This window comes from Ambystoma mexicanum, chromosome 5q, assembly GCF_040938575.1.
Source record: "Ambystoma mexicanum isolate Mex_15411 chromosome 5q, UKY_AmexF1_1, whole genome shotgun sequence".
Lineage (NCBI taxonomy): Eukaryota > Metazoa > Chordata > Amphibia > Caudata > Ambystomatidae > Ambystoma > Ambystoma mexicanum.
The window spans coordinates 708,070,095-708,085,926 of NC_090933.1; the positions used below are offsets into that span (position 1 = coordinate 708,070,095).

Sequence of the window (15,832 nt, forward strand, 5' to 3'; positions counted from 1 at the left end):
GTAGTCAGGAGGCGATGCACGCTGGTACTTAAGTACAGTGAGTCCCCAACCCCCCACAAAGGAATGTGTACACACTATTTTATATAAAATAAGGTTCAGTAAAATATATACATATAAATAATAACACTTTGTACTAAAGTAGTTCTATTCAGAGAATGGGAAATTTATACATGCTATGTGGTACCACACAACACTTCAATTCAGCAATAAATGCACCCACTGCAGACAGTTTTAAATAAGCATGTGTATTCTTAAGTGAGGTGTAACAGCATAGATTAGGAAAGCAAGGCAGGTTAGTAGTGAACAGCGGCAACATGCTTTCTTTAGACTAGATACACAATTCTGTGCGAGGATCCACCCCACCTGGGCAATCTGTAATGGAAAAGTTAGGGAGTAAATGATCTTGGTCCTCATTACGACCCTTGCGTCCCGTAATGAAGGGGGCCGGTACGGGACCGGCCCCCTTCATTACGGGAGCACCGATTACGAGGTTCCCTTTGCGGGACCCTGTAAGGACGCCTGGTAAAACCAGGCGTCCTTTCCGTGTCCCACGAGGGGAATAGGGAGGTAATAACGGGAGAGTTGTTATGTGCCGGTTATTACCTCCCTCCCCATTCCCATTGAGCCCTATGGGGACTCAAGTGGGAATGGGGAATGGTTCCTGGAAGGAGGAATAATTACCGGGTCCTCCTATGTCGGAATGGCCCGGTAAGTCCTCATTGCAGGAACCCGGTAATGGAGCCCGGTTTGGAGGCAGACATGGTGCTAATAGCACCATGGCTGCCTTCAAACTCGTAATGAGGCCCCTTGTCTTTTACAGCACAGTCCAAAAATGTTCAATAACCCTCTACTTTCTTTTTAACGGTTCTACCACCCCAAAGTACCTGAGAGGCCATAGGAGAACATGATCCAAGACGAATCTGGGACCCCTGGACAACTCATGTAGCAAGAAGATGCTCTTCCTTGTCACAGTACCTTTGGTGCCTTGGCAGGCGAAGTGGCAGAGTTTCTCGGTTTCACTTGACGATTCCCCTTGAGGACTGACCCCCCCTTGGAAGAAGGAGCCATTGGGATGCTGAGTCCAAGAAAATAAATGGAACCAAAGTCTTTCGCAAATGCAGCAGTTTTGCTCTTCGCAGTGCTCTCTGTTGGTCGACGATTTCTCTGACTGTAGGAGTCCTGGGAGGATGAAACGTGCTGTGGAATCCTCAAAGGCTTGGCAGATGAGAGTAAGACCCATGGGGACCTTTGATGACTTCCGGTGGCGACGGGTGCAACCCATCGGCAGACCTTCCTCTGCACTCAGTGACCCTCGACCTTCTCCGGTGGGAAAAAGTGGTCATTGATGATGGCAAGGATGTCCCGTGAAGTATTCTTCAGCAGTTTGGAACTTTCGTAGCTCCGGGTGTCAAGCAGCACTATGCCATGGTACCCCCTCTACTGGGTGCAAAACTGCAACGTGCTTCCAGCGGACACAAACGCTCCTCTGGACTCTGGGTGACACCAATGTACTTCCTCAACTGGAGATGTCCAAGCACTCCTCTTCCGGATTCACGAAGACCCCAGGCACACAGGACTAGCTCCAGGGTTGCACGATGGTCCCTCGTAGCTCGGGGAGAGGTCTCCTATCCAGGTCCTCTCTTGGATAAGTCCTTAATACGCCTCAGCAGCCTTTGGATTTCACTGAAGAGTAGCAGCCACAATCTTCCTCCTCCAGCTGGACTCCAGGGATCAGCTTCGGTTTCGACTTCAGCTTTTGAACAAATTGGTGAGTACAGGGACCCATGTCATACACATTTGTTCCCCATTCACTCAGGCTGAGCCAGGTTCAGTCAGCCAATCACGCAGAAGGGCATTCATGCAGGCAATCAACCAATAAGGCTTGCAGGCATTTAGGTAATTCACTCCACTCAGACACCCATAACACAGAATGTGGATTGGAGTAAGCACCCAGCCTTTCAGAGCACTAAACTGCATTCATACCAGTTTCAGTCAGGGCTGTCTCAGGCATTGTGTCACAAACAGAAAACAGACACCCACAACACAGAATGTGAGTTGACTCCCAACTCCATTCACAGGTCCCACCCCAAGGGTGGACCCACAACACACAGCCCCTTGGAAGGCTCCAGTCAGTTGGACAGGAGGCAGCCCCAGAGCCATATATGGTATTTCCACCCAACAGCCAGTCAGGGGGAAGGGACAGAGACAGGGCTTTCCAGGACTTTGAGATACCAGGTAAAAGGCAATAGAAATTGATTCCTATGGCAGGGCCTTGGTGTCCCAAAAATAGAGGACACTCTTAGCCAGTGCCAAGTCAGCATGTAGTTGCCACCAGCCCAACCCTGCTCTCTGGGCAACACACAGGTGCCGAAAAACACAGATAAGGGGTACAAGGTTGTGCCCCACCCATGGGTGCCATAAGCGTATCCCATGGGTGTTGTTCACCAAAAGGAAAACAAGAAGAGCTGAACTGCTAGAGGTCCAGGCTGGACCTCAGTGGTGGAAAACAAAGAAAACACACACAGAGAAGTGGTAGGACAAGGAGGTCCTGTCCCTCCAAAAGGCATTTCCAGCATCACACTCACACAGATTTTGTGCTGCAGGATAACAGTACATTTGCATTGCAATGGTTTTTTTTTACGTTTTTCTTTTTGCACACACTGAACTGGACAACATTTGTGAACAGATTAGAACAATGCTTTCAAACTGACACCACTGATTCTTTTTTATAAGTTTGTTTATGAAAATGATTACAGGTTCTTTAATGCAATCCTCACCTCAAACCACTTTGCATCCAACCCAAAACATGCTTGCCAACTGATTCTCTTAAATATGTATTTAAAAGTAAGGCAGAGTGTCTTTTTGAAACTGTAATAAGTAGTGAACTCAAAAGAAATCCCATTTTCAAAAAGGAGGCAAACACATTAACAAGCACAGACACGTCACGTTTGGCTTTATTGCCTTGTTCCTTGACTTTTATGTTTCCAGTGTCCTGATTGTTAAATCAAAACTGATTGGTGGACGTAGGATCATGAAATTCATAATTTGTTTTTCCATTTCAAGTTGGGTGGAGGTTCTTGCACTGTAAAATAAAAACAAATGATAACATAATAGTTTTATATTACAGCATAACAAAGATTAATATCACCTAAACACGTCCTAATCTTGAGCATGCCAAATACGTAATTCAAGCAAAATGCCTTTTAAAAACCCTGTGAATATGACTGCTGTACAAACATTTCACAATCCTACATACATTACATTTAGCCAATTAGCAAAAAGACCAAGATTGGATGTTTTAATTGGAGAGGTTGTCCATATTTGAATCATGGGCTAGGTTTTCTGATGTATTAGAGATGATTCACCCAGAAAACCTGGCCTGGGATGGCTCTCATGTGGCCAGGGTAAGGCAGACTCTTTCTGATCCCGACCCTTGCAGTGGTGTTCTGCGGGAGGATCACATGGGGAGGGGGTGGGGGGGAGCAGGACAGGACGAATGGGAAATCCCTTTTAAAAACTTTCCCCGAGACCCAACAAATCAAATGGATTATTGTAAGATTGAAATTGTGGAAAAAGGCGACTTGAACATTGGGGACCTCAAGTCCCATAATGTTAAAAGTACTGTGACGAAGAAGAGGGATGCAGAGGCCCTAGACTGCCAGTTGCAGGTTAATAGGGTTAATGGGAAATATCAGAGGCATAAAAGGCCCCCTCAGGTGCAGGCCATAAAGAAGAGTAGCAGTTGAAGGTGGAGTGGTTGCAATTGCTCCACATTACAGAAGTTGCAGCTGAAGGAGCGTAGAGTCGCCAGAACCACAGTGGCTTTGAGTACGGATGCCAGTTCTGAGAGGGTCTCTTCCTTCAGAGACCAGAGTTGTAGAGATTGTGCGGTGAGAAGCATTAATTGTACAAGCTTTCCCCTGAAGATCATGGTTACAGAGGTCGCGCAGCGGGAAGCGTTATTTTTACAAGCTTCCCCACTGAAGATTGTGGTTGCAGAGGTAGTGCGGCAGGAAGCATGATGAAGCCAATAAGTTTTCCCCCCAGCAAGGCAGGCTCCGGTGGCAGGCGAGCACCAGAGGGCATTTGGAGCACGGAAGGCTCCGTTTTTGCTCAGCGCGGGCCGCGAAAAACCAAGCAAAGATGTTTTCCATGTCGCCGGGAGCAGAAAAAGCCAAGAACCCGAAGGCAGCGTGGCGAGCAGACCCGCACAGCAAACCCAGTGAGTTCACTTGTGTGTTGTGACACCAAAGCGCTCCATAACCGCCTGCTGAAACACGTCTTTTGAATATCGAACTAATAGAAAAGAAGAAAGTGGCAGAAACATAATTATGAAGCAGGTCGAACTGATGTAAAGCAGAAAGATAATTGTTTTGCATGCCGAGTGAATGTAAAGTGGAGATAAGAGCTTGGCAAGCAGACCAGCAGACTATCATTGTGAGTTTAAAGGTCGGAACAATTACCAAAAATACAAGGGGGCAATATTGTTAGAAACAAACAAACAACCATTGCCAAAGCCATGAGAAAACAATTAAGAAACAACTAGTTTGTAAACCCTATTGTCAGAGGAAGAGAGAGGCAACAGAGCGAACTGACCTAAATGAGCATTGGCTAAGCCAAAGAGGAGCAGACGTGAGCAAAAGAAATTGTCAGCACTTGGCTAATGCAAGAGGGGGAAAACAAGAGTGGCAGGAAGGCTGCCCTTCTGGCAAAAGGTGATCAGGAGGAGAGGAGCATAACCTGCATTGTATGTGGCAATCAAAAGTGTGGAACAAACATCACCAATGCGTCTCATGTTTTCCCTGAAGTAGTTCAAATTGTTGATCACACTATAAGACTTCTTTGAGTTGTATGAAGATGAAACTAGACCACAAGAGTGCTTGTAGAAGTAGTAGTAGTTTTGCTAGTCCTGGCGGGGGAGTACATAAGGACAGGGTACCTTGTATTTTTGGCCTGGCAGGTTAGTGGACCAGGCAAACGCCATTACAGTACTATGGTGTGGTTAAACGTGTTAAAGAAGTGGCAAGTCCACAAAAGCACATTGTGAATCATTGTGGAAACATCCTGACAAATCAACATTGTTGATGTAAGTATGTTGTGAACTATTACAGAATTATCCTGACAGAAGCCTTTTTACACGCAAAGGTAATCTTTTGACAGCTGCAAGAATGGGTAGATCTTTCGGGGATAACTGACCCATTGCAAGTGGGTTTTCAGAAAGGGATGGGCACAGTAGAACAGAGTCTAAGACTTGATTCACTTACAAGAAAATATACCCAGCTAAACCGTTGTAAGCTATATGCGGTCTCTGCCGATCTAAAGGTGGCCTTCGATTCAGTCCCCCGCGACAAATTGTGGAGGGCTTTACAAGACTATATAGTATTCCACCTGGTTTATTGTTAGCTATACAATCTTTGTAAAGCAACGGCAGTGCTTCTGTCAGATGGGGGAAGAGTAGCGAAAAACCAGTGAAGTTTGATGTTCAGTGTGGGGTTAGGCAAGGATGTGTTTTCGCTTCTCTCCTCTTTTGTATTTATATAAACAGGATGATAGAGGTGCTGGTGACTAGTGGTATGGATCCACCAGGGGTGGAGGCCCTCCGCTTTTCATACTGCGTCATTATTTGTGAAGACCAGCACCAAACTTTGTAAATAAATAAAAGTAGGACAAAGGTGGTAGTATTTAAAGGCAGAACGGCTAGGCAAACAGAAGTATGCGTGGCATGGAAGGGGTTGTGCTAGAGCAAGTTGCAATGTACAATTATCTGGGCCTGTGCTATGCAGAGAATGGGCCTCATTACACGATAGGCGGTAAGGGATTACCAGTGCCGGTAATCACTTACCGCCCTACTACGAGGTCCCTTAGCGGGTCCCTTCCTTAACGCCAGGTCTGACCTGGTGTTAAGGACGGGACCCGTTAAGGGACTTCAGAGCTAATAACGGTACAGCAAATTGCAGTACCGTTATTAGCTACTTCCCCATTCCCATTGAGCCCTATAAGGGCTCAAATGGGAATGGGGAATGGTTCCCAGAATGGGGATTTACCGGGTCCTCCAAGATCGGAATGACCCGGTAAGTCTCTATTCCGGGAACACGGACCCGGAATGCGGTAAGGGGGTAGCCATGGCGCTAATAGCGCCATGGCTACCGCCTACTGTGTAATGAGACCCAATGCCACTTGGCGAGACCAAGTATCTAAAGCCAGCACGACTGACTAAATATAGTGGTGGCATTAAGAGGTTCCATTGTATGCATGGCAAATGGGCACTGTCACCAGTTTTGGAACTGTACCAGTGCAAGGCTGTATCTGCGGCATCTTATGGTGCAGAGATTTGGGGGTGCGAAAAGTGTACAAGTGTAAGGGAGGAATGGTCGTTTTGGCCCCCTATACATTCGGCACAAAGGAGAACTACTGCTCATGCAATAGTGGGGAGATGTCCTCCATTGCCCTTCTCTGGTGACAGTGGAAGCGGGGCTGTTGCACGACACATTTGGACTCCATTTTGTGTCTCTGCCGACTCCATTTTTAGACTAGGCCACACTCTGATCGTTGCGAAGCCTCCTCTTGCCTGTCCAGCGCTCGTCCCGTGACTGCCTTGTCCAAGCTCATTTCTCACGGATGCTCTGGCGCAAATTGTTATAAGTATAGATTGTATTCTTTTTCCTTTCCTCTGAGCTCATTTCCCTGTTTGTGACCGGAGTGAATATTGCCTTGTGGCCCATTCGTCTCCACAAATCTGCTCTTGCTTGCCTCACCCCCAACTTTGGAAGTTACTGCCTGCAAAACCTTTTGCACCTCCATTGTCCCTTTGGTGTAACAGAAGTGTGACCCTTCCCCACTGACCACTCCTGAGTGTCCCCCCATATAACTGGTTTCATGTCATCATATATTACACTTAAAACCAACACCTATCAATCTGCCCATCCGAGCTCTGTGGCGCCTTGACCAATAAATCCCAGATTAAGCCCTCTGATAACGCACCTGAAGGGCAAGACCCTCGCACCATTACTTCTACAAAGGCCTAGAGCAGAAACATGTTTATAGATGTCTACAAAGTGTTCACACATTCTAAGCATTGTTTTATGTTTTCATTATTCTTATATGTCAGGAGATGTTATGTAGCTTAGTTAGACAGATTGACCCCCTCCCGTGGAGCCGATTTGATCTTCACACCGCCCAGATGAGCCCAGCCGACCAACGTGACACACAAAGCAACAGTTCCAAACCAACCTATCCTGTGTAGCCGGCCCCTATATTTGATATACTGTATTGTAACTTCCACCAATCCTGATGTAGTCTTATGCACCTATAGAGAAACGTCACTAGTGACATTTCCAAAGCTTAAAATGTATCATGCTTGTACTGTTTGGCAGAGCGGTCTCAGGCAGCAGAGGCCTCTGCATGCAATTATCTTTATAAAGAACTTTGTCTTGCTCAAAACCTTTCTCTTGGTCTCATTTCTTACTGGGGTGTGTCGTTTATTATAAGTTTTATAATTGTGTTTGGGGAATGAGCACCTTCACTTGGTGACCACAGCTACGTGATCGCGGGTGCTCCAACGAGGCCCTGTGCCGTGCGGCAAGATCCGGGGCGCCCCATCAAGACGACTGCCACCTATGGCTGACCAGTAGAGCGTACGCACCAGAGAGGTTCCAAGGGTCCCAGTGTTTGCAAATACCCGACTGCTCACCGGAGCCAGCCACGGCTTGATTGGGGGCGGCACCCTGATAGTGGCTAGACCATGATCGGAGGCTCTCGGATCACCTCGGACACGTGAGTATTGGTTGCAAGCAACTTAAAGGAGGGGAAGTTAAAGAGGTAAACAAGTAAATGTTTCATGGTGAGGGAACGGCCTGGGAGTCAGATTAAGTGTGCATGGGAGTGTGTGAGTATTGACTAGTGTGCTTTTCTTTCTCTATTCTTATATGGCTGTTAGGTTGTTGTGAAGAAACAATGATATAAAAGTAAAATACTGGAACCTAGCTCCAAAAGGCGGTGTGCAGGATATATGTGAAAGGAAAAAAGGAAAAAACGTAGGAGTCTTGTATATTGAGGAGACTCGGGAGATATTAGCAAACTCTTTTTCTTGTGTGCAACAAATATTTCTAGAGGTAGGCCCAGAAGTGGCCCAGGGAGAGGTGAATGTGAAGAGTGAGTGTGGGGAAAGAACCCAACAGCTTTAATGGGGTAGGGATAAAAGCAAAGTGTTGTTGATATTTGTTATCTGTTCATTGTTGTTAGTGATGTACGTCGACTTGTACAAATGTCTACCCGTTAAATGTTTTATGTCCTACTGTTTATGTTTATGAAGTATTCTGGGTTGAACAAGGTGTAAGTGAAAGTGGTTTTGAATTGCAATATTTTAAAGTTTATTCTCGGCAAAGATAAGATGAACAAACATATTTTTGTGGTATTAGCATGCACACAAGCACACATACACGCAAGGTAGTGGTGAAATAAAAGCCATGGGGGCAGACACTCCCTTAATGCATATTTGTCAGCACCTCCCTCTGTATAGTGAGAAGATAAAGAAGTATCATGACCAGTGGCTTACTGCGATTAAGGGGGAGGGGCCATCCCAAGTGTGGCTGGAAAGGAGGATCATTTGACAAAAGGGTATTAGATCTTGTAACATCATATCTATTATCCAAGTACAAGGGGAAACGGCTCCAAAATAGAAGGGATGTCCTAGATCTCTGGAAGATGTTTGAAGAAACACCTTCTGTTACTGATAAGGGGAAGGAAGTGCCACCCGAAGTGGTATCTGTGCCGACAGGAGGAGGGGGAGAAAGTAAGGAAGGAGAACCAACGAAATTGTACCCACTCCTAACCAGACCTACACCCGCAGCTGCACCCCCGCCTCCTTATGATGCCAGAGGGCTGTATGGTCCTACATGTGCACCACCAGTAAACACTGCAACTTTAACTCGCGATCTAGAAAGACAACTGACGACTACACAAGCTGAATTAACCCGGTTAAGAACACTGTGTGATAGGAGCCAAATGCTGCTAGGGGGCGGGGAGACACCATTGCCGGCTCTGTCTAAAAACACCTCCAGTTTAACAGAGGACGAGTGGAAGTCTGGAGAATTCTTCTTCCACCTCAATAACACCCCAATAAAAGGGCTATGTGTAGATCAAGGAAGCGACAAAGCAAGTGATGAACAGGGTAGTCTAGCATCCGACAGGGAAGCAGAAATAGAAGAATGTTGGAGCGATTTAGACTAATACGAGGAAGGAGTGGCCGTAGCAGGCCAACCACTACCGCTGCGACACGAGCCGGAGGAAGGGGAACCAGTGAGGGAGAGATGGCAAGGGAGACTAAGGAGCAGGGTAGGGAACATGGTATTGACAAAAAAGCAAGGGATAAAGGTAAGTAAGACAAAAGGGAAGACAACGTTGCAGATGCACCTCATTCACAAAGGAGCAGGAAGGCCTCATTATGTACCTTGGGCGTTAATGGACAAACTAATTTGTTAAAAGCATTGCCTCCACTATCAGGGGGGCATGTAAGGGGATATATGCCTTCAAGAAAAACACTGCAGGGGTCCCACTGGCCATAGGAGACGTTAAGAGCTTGCTAGTAACCGCTGTGGGTGATCAAGCGGACGGGGTGTGGGTGAAGGCAGGGTTCCCAGGAGTAACAATTGATTGTGACCGCCATGATGGATCCTCCTTTAATAACGTAAGGGTCCAGGTGTGGGATGCACTGCGGAGGTCCTTCCTCGACACCCCTGATTTAAACTCTGTGATACAATGCACAATGTGGGAGAACGAAGATGCTGCGCAGTACATTCTTCGGGTGCAGGACATGTGGAGGGCAGAGACGGGCACGGCTTGGGACCAGTCAACCTCCCTTTTTTACTTCATTATCAAGAGAGGCCTACCGAAGGAGGTACAGAAGACCCTAGATACAATTGCCGGGATGGATTCCAAAGGCTGGCCTGAAATACAGAGTATCATAGTACACCACTGTAGGAGGATCAAAGAAAGAGAAAAAGAAATCGCACAAAGAAGGTTGGCAGATGAAGCAAAACTCGTGCAAAATAAACTGGTGAAGGTCGCGGCGGTAACAGCCGCCCTACTCTCTGAAAGGCAGGAGCAGGGGGAGGAAGGGTCAGTAGCTATACAGGCAAGGATAGCAGCGTGGACAAACGGAAAGGAGCAGTACGAGGGACCCCAATGGCAGGGAAGGCCTGGAAGAGGTGGGTACAGAGGACTGAGAGGGGGATATGGAGGGCATGTTTGACCTGGTGTTGTTCCAGAAGGAAACCCTCAGCTGATCTGAGGTTTTTTTGGGGTGATAGATGTTTACTCGATCTTTTAGATAAGCTGGAGCCTTCACGGAAAATACATTTGTGGCATATGGACATAAACTTAAATTGGATACGAGCACCCAATAGCAGGGATATAACTCCCTCCCGCATCGTGGGGGTAGCACCCCGGCCTACAAGGCCTCTTGCCACGCCTGGTTTAAGTAATCCACCACCTTGGGGCCAAACTTTTTATAAACTCTGAGGTAATCGTGTCGGAACCAGTGGCCTTAGAAGCCGGCAAGCCTTTAGATCGCTAGCAGAATCTCGCCACCTTTAACAGTGACACCCAGGGTTTCCTTGGCCACGTTGTCCAAGCATTCTCTCTTGGCATCTGCAACAAAGTATTACATAATCTCAACCGCCTGCTTGATGAAAGTCCCTAAATGCCCCAAGGATTGTGTCGGGCTCAAAGACCAACACCCCATACGCCTTTCTAATAACTTGGATATCCGCCTGATCATGCTCACCTCGCACCAAACGAGCTGAAGACCTCCCTTCCTCCCCATACCACCGCCCCAATTATGGGGCTGCTAGGAACTACACTTTTCGGTTTGCCTCCTCAATGAAGTGGTCAAGCCCGGCACAAATTCCTGCTAAATTGCCCCAGGAATGCTGATCTGTAAAACCAGACAGAAGTGCTTTAAGCTCAATCTCCACCCCGACAGCCTTCTCCGGTTAGCCTTAAGTAACGGTTTCCGCTGTCGGGGAAGATTTTGGAAACGCAGGGATTCTCTGGGGTGATTTTAAAGGTTCCCTACACAAAAGATTTAGATGTGACAGTGGGAGGAAAGACAGTGCGAGCACCCCTACTGTATTACGAAGACTCGCCGATTAATCTGCTTGGGAGGGACCTCCTTAGTAAGCTTAATATGACACTTTCTCTTTTTACCGAGAGGGTTGTGGTATGTTCAACACCAGGGGTATGCCCACTCTGAGCAATGCTTATGATTCACACCCTGACAAACGAAGTAGCAGTGAGGGGTATGCCCGCGAATGCAGATATGTTTATCTATGGCATACAGGTTCTGGCGAGGGTGGTGCCAGAAATAACACAAAAGGAATGGAGAGTACCTTCTGATTTCATTTTTCGCCCAGTGGCAGCCCCAGAGATTTTGCCTGATTCCGTCCTCTCTTTAGATTTTTAGGGAGTGCAAGTGTCAGCTAAACGTATTGTGGCAATAGGACTGGACACGCATGGATGTGACTGGAGAACAGTTTTGTGCATAGACCCAAATACAGCACTGCAAGATTTAACTGACGAGGAGCTGTTCACTGACGATGTCAATGATAGAGAGATTATAATGGAAATGTGCATGCCATGTGACATAATGATCCAAAACAGACGAATAACAAACCCCCTCATGGCCACGGTCAATGCACCACCATCAGTATTTGATGAAGATATGAAAAAGGAACCCACAAATTTGTGGACGACGGGCCCCCATGATGTAGGGCTCCTAAAAGAGGTAACACCAGTAAAAATAAAACTCAAACCAGGAGCAGTACTGCCCGGGTTAAACAGTACCCCCTGTCCAGGGAAGCAGAGGAGGGGAAAAAAAGAAACCATACATACACTGCTGCAGCAAGGTATGATTGTACCATCAAATTCACCTTGTAATACAGTGATTTATCTGATTATAATAGTGAGGATTATGGAGTATGATACAGGACCTATGCCCACTTAATGACGTTGTACAGAAGGAGTTCCCCCTTGTCCCAAACCCTGCATCTATCTTGTGCAGTATTCCAAAAGAAGCAACGTGTTTCACGGTGGTAGACTTGAAAAATGCGTTTTTCTTGATACCACTTGACCCCAGTTCCCAATATCTAACAGCATTTACCCTGTGGGGAAAAGATATGAACATTGCAGGCTACCCCAGGGCTACTGTGAGAGCCCAAGCATATTCAACAGGGTGTTGCATGAAGATCTTAGCAACACTGATGTTAAAAGTGCCACAATCCAGTACGTAGATGACCTCCTAGTCTGCAGTGAAAGTCAGGAACAGTGCAGGGCAGACCCCATAGCCTTGATGAACTTGTTAGCACAGTAGGGTTACAAGGTAGATAAAGGAGAGCTGCAGTATTGTCTAGCCGAGGTATTATATCCGAGACAGTTAATATCCAATGATAGGAAAAGAATAATCCCAGACAGAGCCGCAGCAATTCGCGCAACAAAGATGCCCAAAAATGTAATAGACATTCAAAAGTTTCTCGGCGTTTGTAACTATTGCCGTGCCTGGATACTCGATTATGCAGCATACACCCGCCCACTTCTTCAGGCACTCAAAGAAGCACAAAAGGACAGTGCAGCATTAAAATGGACACAAGAGATGATCACAGCATTTTTTCAATTGAAAGATCTCATTTCAGCAGCACCCGTTCTGGCGACTCCCGATTATGAGCGGGAATTCTACTTGTTTTCGCACTGTAATGGCACACTTATGACGGCACTACTCACAGAAAAAACATCCTTAGGCCACAAGCCATTGGCCTACTATAGCAGCACTCTAGAATCTGTGATGCAAGGGCATTTCGCGTGTGAACAATCTCTCGCAGGTGCCGCCTTTGCATTTGAGAAAAGCGCTACAATAGTAATGGGGTGCTCAGTAACATTATTTGTCGAACTTGTCGAACACTCCTTATTCGCAATACTTGAGCGATCAAAATCCACACTCACCACACAGTGGGTTACAGCATATGAGATAATAATCTCAAGCTCAAATATACATGTAGTGCGCTGTAAAACTGTGAACCCAGCCACCTTCATCACAGAGCCATGCCCAGTAGAGGATATGCAGGAACATGATTGTGCCACATATCTAGGGGAGGGTGACGACATTCCCAAAGCTAGCGAAAACGCTCTATGGGAAGGTGAAGTGAACTTTGTGGACGGGTCAGTGCCAATCGACCAAGAGACAGGTGAAAAACATGTAGGTGCGGCAGTAGTGGGGTTGGAGGGAGAGGAATATGAGATCATAGTGCAGAAAAGATTCTCCTAATATTATTCAGCACATGCAGCAGAATTGATAGCTCTAATTGAGGCGCTACACACAGCAAAAGGATGAGCAGTAACAATTTACTCAGATTCGGCATACATGACAACAACAGTACATGCAGGGATGTCCCAATGGCAAAGGAGAGGTTTTAGAAGGGCGGATGGGTCCCTAGTACAGCATGCCCAGCTATTGAATGACCTGATAAAAGCGTTAGCTGAACCCTCAGTGACTGCTTTAGTGAAGTGCCAGGGCCATACCAATAACAGTGATGTCATCTCATTAGGAAACGCGGCAGCCGACGCTACTTCAAAGCAGGCAGTGTACGTCCATAAACCCCAAGCAGCAGAATGCATACTCAAAAATAACGCAACTGAAGAGAGGGAGGAAGGAATACAACTTATTGCCCATCTCACAGATCATCGAGTTACAAAAATATGTACCACATGAAGAACAAGATATGTGGGGAAAAAAGGGGTTACAAACAGTCACCCACGGACCTCGTTTGGCAGCAAGAGATAACTGGGAAAGTAGTAATGCCTGTGGAATTATTACACATAGCGTTCCAACAGCTCCACTTCCTGGCATACACCTCTAAGCAACACATAGCTGCAGACATCCAAGAACAATGGTTTGTTCCAAACCTTCAAGAAGACCTGACAAAAATGACAATAGAATGTATCACTTGCCAAACATATAACTTGGGTAATGACACTCAGAATGCTGCGAGAACACTGCCCCGCCCTGTTGGACCCTTCAGAGAACTGCAAATAGATAACGCAGACATCGGTGAATGATGCAATGGAGCGAGATACCTTGAAGTAGTAGTGTGGTCCTATTCTCGCTGGGTGGAGGAACGTCCTTGTGTACACCTAGACGCAAAATGTGCTGCCAAATTTTTGGTAATAGAGGTATTCCCACGGTGGGGCATTTGTGACATCATAAGGTCAGATAATGGGACCCACTTTGTAAACAACCTTTTCAGAGAGGAGACATCACTGTTAGGAATAAAACACAAATCATGTTCGATTTACCACTCGTAAGCGAATGGGGTGGTTGAGAAGATAAACGGCCTCCTTAAAAGCAGACTGTTCAAACTATGCCACACCCTAAAAAAGAATTGGGTGTATTGCTTGCCCCTAGCACTGTTCCAGCTCAGAACTCAGCCAAGCAAGGATCGCCATTTGTCACCGCACAAAATAGTGACGGGAAAACATATTCAGACACTACTGTCTCCAATAAGAAGAGCATCAGACACTCATAGAGCTGGCACAGTGCTGGAGGACGAGTTCAAGGGATATCTGACACAACTCACGGGGGCAGTACGAAGCATAGCCAGACAGATAGCACCTCCATTTACAAGGGAGAAAAAAAAAGACACAAACACCCCAGCAGCAGACAGCCCCACCTCTCAGTTAATGCCCGTGGAATGGGTGTACGTGCGCAGCTTTGTAAGGAGATGGAACTCTCCAAGATTTCATGGCCCTTATGAAGTAATATATTGCATACCTTCCGCAGTGAAGTTTAAGGGTCTGAAGTATTGGATACATCTATCTGATGTAAGGAAAGCACATTGTAGCACAGTAATAGAAGGGGGACAGCAACAAGAATAAGAGGTAGCTGTACCCTAATGTGGAAACTTATATGAAGCTAATCTCAGATGTATATAACAGCAAAGAAGAAAAGTGTAAATATTATTACTATAAGCAGTTTCTAAAAATATGTTATGTTAAATAGTGATTTAAAATGTAAAAGCTCAACATTACAACACAACAGGTGAGCTTGCATGGGAAAATGTTTGCACACTTCATTTTGGCACGAGAGGGTCGAGGGAAGTCACAACACCACCACGCCATTCTCATTGCCTCTCATCTTCTCTCAGGGGCAATACCAGCATCCAGAACAGCAGGCTTTGCAGCAACAGGGAGAGAGAGAGGCAATCCAGGGGAGCCAAGCCAATGGAGGGCTCCAACTGTGCGCCAACGCCTCCGCAGAGACCAGGTGAGCGTAACACTTATTCATATGACTGGGGGCTTTATTATGTGGCCATTGTTTTCTCCACAATGTTATTTTGCCTCGGGCTCCATTGGAGTATATGCTTTATATTGGGTGATATAAAGCAAGGGGAGGCATCTCATGTACAAGAAGGAACCCACATGATATGGGACGGGGTAAAGCTAATGTGGGATCACAATGCCCCTACCAACCTGACCCCTTTACACAATTAAAGCACCATGGTCTGAAATGTCGAAAGTAACCAATGTGACAAATCCATTTTTTGTTTATTATGAGGATAGTGCAATTGTCGATGTATCAGTACCGTCATACATTTATACGCCAGCAACTGATGAAACTACCCCAAATGACGAGTACATACACTTTTATGCCCCAAACTGTTACGCTCACCTGATACCCCCGGGGGCGTCTGCAAGCTCTGAGGTCTGGAACCCCGGATAAGTAGTAAGTAGTTGCCCAACAGGGGCGTGGCTAGCAGGCCATGTGAATGGCAGGGTCATCCCGAAG

The 15,832-nt window shown here is 46.4% G+C and overlaps 1 protein-coding gene across 1 annotated transcript in view; it reads right to left on the reverse strand.

Moving 5' to 3' along the window:
* Positions 1-2,719: 2,719 nt before the first annotated feature.
* LACTB2 (lactamase beta 2) overlaps positions 2,720-15,832 on the reverse strand; it is a 504,565-nt gene continuing 491,452 nt past the window's right edge. Inside the window, exon 7 of the mRNA XM_069621184.1 lies at positions 2,720-3,082. Coding sequence (XP_069477285.1) covers positions 3,039-3,082 — 44 coding nt within the window. The 3' untranslated portion in view covers positions 2,720-3,038. The remainder of the gene's footprint in view (positions 3,083-15,832) is intronic.